The sequence below is a fragment of the Hibiscus syriacus genome, unplaced genomic scaffold (genome assembly GCF_006381635.1).
Source record: "Hibiscus syriacus cultivar Baekdansim isolate YM2019G1 unplaced genomic scaffold, ASM638163v2 tig00020944_pilon, whole genome shotgun sequence".
NCBI classification, from domain to species: Eukaryota; Viridiplantae; Streptophyta; class Magnoliopsida; order Malvales; family Malvaceae; genus Hibiscus; species Hibiscus syriacus.
The window spans coordinates 54,824-62,089 of record NW_024062503.1 but is presented as its reverse complement, the minus strand read 5'-3'; the positions used below and the strand labels follow the sequence as shown (position 1 = coordinate 62,089).

Here is a 7,266-nt window from a genome sequence, read left to right as displayed (position 1 = left end):
ACTATGCTCTCTTATTTTGTCAATTTTCAACAAAAATCATTGGTCCCGAACTCCCGTTGCCCGTTGCCTTTCCTTTATCGAAACTCTCTTTCTTCCCTCATGCACACGACATAATGACATACCAAATCAGATTTTATTACAATTTACAATGTCTTAACCTATTATACGATTTTAGACGTAAAACAAGTATCATTTTCTCTAGAAATCTTCAATTTGAATAATTGTATAAATAGGATGTGTGCATTTTTTGTAAATTGATTAAAAAAATTTCGAATAAATATTATCATAAACTAATAACAAAAGTTATTGATTTTGTATAAAATAATGATTTTTTAATATTAACATTGTAAATTAACGTAGGCATGTGGCGGAATTTGGACAAGAGTTGTTGAGATATTACAGTCTCGTACAGTTATTAATGTTAAAACCAATAACGGACGTATGATTTTATATTAGGGAAATAAACTTAAACTTGGGGACGAAATAAAATTTTAGAAAACGAAAATAAATTTTTAAAAGAAAATATATAATAAAAATCTAAAATATATGATAATTTTAATTTTTTTAGGAGGACGACTGCTACCGCCTCCTCTTTATCCATCCCTCGTTCGAACAGAAAATTGATGAAATTCAAAGTCAGCTGCCCTATAGAAGTAGAAATAAGAAGACTGCCACTAGGAGAGTAGACTGCAAGATTTAACCACAGACAAAATCAAAGGAACAAAGACAACGTCAAACACTTTGTGTTTATTGGGGACACATATTCTTAAAAATATATTTGGTTGAATGATGTAATTTTCTAATATTAAATTTTAAAATGTTTTCACATGCGTATAATTGGTTTATTGAAATTATCTAATAAAATTATTAATCAGATTCCATTTTTACAATATTTCTTGATAAAACAATTTAAGAATATTTATTTGAACTTTTAAGATTTAAAATTCTGCACGAACTAAATTACCTCAGTGCTCTTAAGTTCAAGCGCGTCAAAGATATTGAAGTATTTATTGACAAATAATTAAAAAAAAATTAAATAGATATTGTATTGTAATCGGCTCATACTAATAGATTTTTTTTAAAATATAATTAAATTTTATAAAAGTATTAAATATGTCAACAATGATAAAATCTAATTTTATATCCTACATCAAGTTTTAGGTCGCACGAGAACCCCACTAATCAATAAAAGTGGAGCATGAGAAGAGAAGACTGCTACCGTTGATGTCTCATTTGTAGAAACTAATCAATTTTTTCCACCTCAGATACCGCGTTTTATTTTCTCTCTCCTTATCTTCTACATTTTGTATTTTTTTTCCTCCTTTTCTTATTCAAAGTTTTCTATATATTTAGGAGGAAATGTTTAATCTAAAATATAGAAAAAAGATCAAGAAAATTAATAATATGATTATTTATACAATTAAATCCATGTATTAATACATGTATTGTATTATTTTCCAAATTTTGAAATATAATATGATTAGTGTTGTATTTATGTTTACATGATTGATAGAAAAACATAAATGCAATATGTATTTTTTTTATAATTCTCAAATATATTTTTCTATATGTTTTTCTCCTTACAAATTTCAGTAAAGTATTAGTTATTTTTTTATATTGCATTTGTAAAATATTATATGTGTTTAGGGATCAATTTATAGCGCACGTCGTACACCGTAATATATCACTAAAGTGAGTCATGAAACACACCATTAACTAAATTGTTTATGTTAAGTAAATATAAAAGGTAAATTATACATTTTGTACTTAGATTATCACTTTTTTCCTTACGTGACATGACGTGCTAACTTTTTATTATTTTTTAATTATCACATTCCATTTTTCTTTATTCGCCATTATATTTTAATTAGTTTTATTCAATCAATCAGGTGATGACACGTGTCACCACATATGAGAATAAAAAGATAGACTAGTTTTGTACATAATATAAATTGAGCTTAGGTCTCTTACACGAGTAACACATCACTCGACCATTAAACTAAACTAGTCATTTAGTTAAGTTTCATCAGATTTTGTTTTTAACTTATATAATGGTATCACCATAAAATCAAAATTTTATTTATGATTATAAAATTAAAATATGGGACATTGTAAATTAATGACCCAAAGCTTAATCACTTAACTATAATTTAAATATATTTTATTATATTGAACTTAATACTTACTCAAATCATTATTAAATTAAAAGAATAATTTTCATTTTATTTAAAAATAATAATTATATATTTATAAAATTTATATAAAATCATTATAAAAAGTACATTTATAATATTATAAATGTGAAAATTTTTATAATTTATGTATAAAATATGTAATTTATCTTTTTAATATTTACTTAATAAGAATAATTTAATTAGTTGTGTGTTTTGATGTATTGTCTTAATGATGTGTAGCGGTGTATGACACGAGTTATGAAATTTTTCATGAATATTTATTGTCGAAAGAAACCAATACTTCATCAGATTTGCATTAAACAATTTTAGATATAAATGTTAGATTTGCATTATCAAATTCTATATCAATTACAAATTAATTTTTATATTATTTAAATATAATATTTTAAATACATTCATCGAGTGATTGAGTATAAAATGCATAGATGTACGTTATATATATATATTTTTCTCTTTTTGAACGAAATTCATGTAATTTTTTTTCTTATTAACATGTCTTTATTTTGTCTCTTTAATACATCTTTTCAGTGTCATGTAGGGCAGCATACTTTCAAAAGGCATGAATAGTATAATATTATGATATTATTTTAATAATAAATTGAAAATATATATTATCTTATATACAGTTTCTCTTATGGTGCCTGAGTAATTTAACTTTCTTATACATAAATCCATATTTATTTAAATTATTTTTTGATATCAAAATCAAACAAGCAAAAGAGAAACCATGTTTCGAAGTTCCTGGTTGAATAAATATCAGACAAGTTGACGCTACTGATTCCAACTTTATCAGCTCTGCTAGCATTGCTATGTTTTTTTTTAAAAAGAATTGGGAAATATCAAGATCAAACCCCACCTTCCGCAAGTATGAATAGAATCATTTGATTTCGACGACTTTTTCTGTTCAAATATAATTAATAAATTATATATCTTTGTTTTGTCAAAAAGAAAACCATTAACTAAAAATGAATAAAAAATATTTAAAGTAAATTGTGAGTTTTATAAACATATATTTCTATTTAAAAATTCACAAAAAATGTCTATTTTTCATTAATATCGCATATTATACGCATGCAACAAGTTAACAAAATAACAAGAAGAAAATAAAATTACCAGAAAAGAAATATCAAATTCCATGTCATCTTCTTTGCATTTAAACAAAGTTTTGAATAATATTTGTCAATATTGTTAGTATTATTATTATTGAAAACAAAGCCAAATGTATCCTAAACCGGCCTATAGGACCATTGTTTTACTTGATTCCAGCTGGGAAGAAACGGTCCCAATCATAAGTGAAATAATTTTCTTGTAAAACCATTGAACGTTTTGAATAATATTCAACACGTAAATGATAATTTTATGTACACCTGGTGATTATGCTTCCACTTACATAATTTATTAAGAGAAGTATTGTTTGATACGTCAAATAAAAATTAATTTCACAAGCGATGTAAAATAATAACAAGTGTTTTGCTCAATGGTTGAGATTTGGGTGTGACAAATTGATATATATGGTATCGATGCTGAAAGTTGAGAAAGACCGTTTTGCCGCTAAAAACGCTTGAGGATGATGGATGACTGCTAAACTATGTTAGACGAGGTTGATAAGATGATTTAACTCATTAGATGAGATATATATACTGCTAGCATGTTTATGAATTTCATGATGTATATTTTAAGATTTATTTTAAGTAACACCTGATAAACATAGCTCTGATTTTGTAAACATATTTCAATGCTACTATGACTTTTTTTTTAATTAAGCTAATGTGTTTACAAAGTAGTATATGTTCTATATACTCTCCATCATTTGACAATAAATGCTCAATCACCCTGCTGCAACTGTTGGTGCTCGAACCCATGACTTTTAATGAATAAAAATGTATAAATGCTTAAGAAAGGAAAAATTTAAAAGTACATGTCGGTTTGATTGCCTAACGTGATACACTAAGTCCGATGAATTTAAGGTGTTACATTTAATTTTTTTTATTGAATGTAGAAACTCATATTGAATAAGACTTTTTGTAATCTAAAATTTATTTCTAACCAAAAATTGATTTTATAAATAGATAATAGAGATTAGAGTTATTAATTTAGACTAAGAAGCCACAAAAAATCCCTTCGAAGGTGCAAACCTTTTATAATATTGACATTATAGTGAATTTCTTTTCCTAATTTTCTTTTAAGATTTTTTGAATTATGTGTTTCAGTACAATTATTTATTTACCTAACTCGTAACAAACCAATGTACGTAATGGGATACGTCAACAACCGAGAATGGCCTAACAGTTGAATTTCATTGTTGAATCTTCCCCATGGGGAAAGTGGGTTTGAATGGCCTAACAGTTTCAAACTCAACCTACACCCCTAATTGTTTGAATCTTCCCAATATCATATTGCAAGAATTTTGTTTGTTGCAACAATAGCAAATCGGCTTTCTAATTTATTAATGATTTATTTTTTTTAGAGATTTTTCTTATCTGAATAGTAGTGATGTTTTAAATACCAAATTACTTTCATAATCGTTGAGGTTCAATGCATTTGTTTAGTGTCCATTGACACATAAGAAGCTGACTGATAAGAGTTGACGAGAATTTAAAAACAAATTTTAGATTTGTAAAAACAAATAAAGATGATAAGAAAAAGATTAATATGTTTATTATTCTTTCTTTCGATCCATCGTATCAACTAAAGAAATTGACGAATTTGTGCGAGAAACAGAGTACATGTTGAAGACTTAAGGTGTGAGAGATAATGATGGATTCAAACAGAGTGGGTATGCATTTCTCTTGAAATTCAAATTTCCCTCGAATAATTATTTATTTTATTATTGGTATTCACCCTAAAAATTTTATTAGCATATATGTATCTACCAGTGCCGGCCCTGGGCCGGGGCAGGAGGGGCGCCCGCTCAGGGCTCATAATATTTTCCATAGTAATATCTAAGCTATGCATGTTAATATCACATAAATAGAGGCTCATTTATTTTATTTCGTCCTGGGCCAAAAAATAAAGAACATAAATAGAGGTCTATTTCTTTTATTTTATCCCGAGCCAAAAAATACCCAGAGCCGGCCGTGGTATCTACTCTAAAAAAATATTTCTAGATCAAAGTATCAAAGAGGTTTATTAAAATGGTTGGTTAGGCTGTCTCAACGATAATCCCACTTCAAACCCTGCTTTTGGCAGAGGTAGAAAATGGAAGAGTTTTACTTGGTACGTAAGGCTATCAGACAAAACTCAAAAGTAAACAAATCTTGCACATATTCAAATTAGTCTACAAGCAATAATTAAAATAATACATGTGAAAATGTGTACCTTACGACGATCTTTTCGATCCTATGTTAAATATTCTTGCTTTTTTTTTTTTTACATACCCTATGGTTGATGAAATAGAGCTTTCATACAGAAAAATCGCACGTGTGTTTCGCGTTACTTCACTGATATACACGTGAGAAGAGAGGGGTGATTCATCTATAAATACAAGGTGGGAACTTGTGTTTGTGCTTTGGATCAGTGCTTCAAGAATTCTCTGATTGCTCTTCTATTTCCAGATAATTATTTTCTTGCTGGGTAAAATTCGACTCCTCACTTTGGGAAAATTGTGAGTTTACAAGGAAAGATGGGAAGGAAACCATGTTGTGAGAAAGTAGGGCTGAAGAAAGGGCCATGGACAGCTGAGGAAGATAAGAAGCTGGTCACCTTCATCCTCACCAATGGCCAATGCTGCTGGCGAACTCTTCCTAAACTTGCAGGTTTGTTAAGGTGCGGCAAGAGTTGCAGGCTGAGGTGGACTAATTACTTAAGGCCAGACCTTAAAAGAGGACTTTTATCTGAAGATGAAGAGCAAATGGTGATTGATCTCCATGCTCAACTTGGCAACAGGTTCATTTCCCTTTCATCACTGCTCATTCTTTTTGAAAAACCAAGGAAGCTTTAGAGGAATGGAGAAAATTTCTTGTGGCTACAAAAAAAGTCATCTTTTTTTTTAATGGTCCCAAGTTTCAACTCATTATTTTACTTTACATCATGGCACTTTTCTTTTTCTTTTTAAATAATTTAGTTATTTTGACAATTTCAGATGGTCTAAGATTGCTTCTCATCTCCCTGGAAGAACTGATAATGAGATCAAGAACCACTGGAACACTCACATCAAGAAGAAGCTGAGGAAAATGGGCATCGATCCTCTCACCCACAAGCCATTATCAACAGCTGAAGAACAGCAGGAGAAAAAGAAGCAAGTTTCCAAGGAGCCTGAACCAAAAGAGGAAGATAAGACCATGACCAGAACATTATTTGACCCAATGGCAATGATGAATAATGATAATATTGATGGTTTTTCCATTGATGAAGTTCCATTGATTGAACCCTATGAAATCTTGGTCCCTGCTGCTCCATCCACTTCTTCTTCATCATCATCATCATCATCGTGTTCTTCTTCTGCTACAAATTCTTCCAAGTTCCTCGAAGATTTGCACTACTTTCCTGTTGATTTTGAATGGCCCTCTGACCACACCACCACCGATACTGATAGCAACAATTTGAGGCTGTGGAATATTGATGACTTCAGCAGCTGGGATTTGCTAATCAATAATGATGATGATAGTGATAGGGAGCCAGCTCTTCATTCATTACCATCTCCTCTAATTCAGAACCCAACTATGGGTGTTGATTATGACTCTTGGACATATGAACTTTTATAATTTTATTCTGATTTTCATTTCTTAAATCGTCAGTGTCGCCAAGGGAAAAATGAAAATAAACTAAAATATAGAGAAACAATGAGAAATTATTATTTTTAGTTTCTCTTTTTTATTTATAATGTTTACGTTAAAAATAAATAAACTTTCATTTGTTAATATGGAATGGACCGAAGGACGAAATCCATGTGTTGCTATTTATTTATTTTCTTGCAAATGTTTTAATTTTTTTTATTATGAATGGCTATCGTCTATTCGATTGACAATGTAAGTAAAAATTAATTTTATTCGATTATATAAAATCAAATGGACAACATATTTTCTTATCAAATATTTAATATTATTGTATACTTGAATTCTCAGTATATTAT

General features: G+C 28.9%; 1 protein-coding gene across 1 annotated transcript; it reads left to right on the top strand.

Annotated features, from left to right (window-relative positions):
- Nucleotides 1-5,740: 5,740 nt before the first annotated feature.
- On the top strand, nt 5,741-6,913 carry LOC120209938 (transcription factor MYB20-like). Its single transcript, XM_039208812.1, has 2 exons — nt 5,741-6,080; nt 6,277-6,913. The coding sequence occupies exons 1-2, from the start codon at nt 5,818-5,820 to the stop codon at nt 6,896-6,898; spliced, it is 885 nt and encodes a 294-aa protein (XP_039064743.1). The 5' UTR covers nt 5,741-5,817; the 3' UTR covers nt 6,899-6,913.
- The last annotated feature ends 353 nt before the right edge of the window (nt 6,914-7,266 follow it).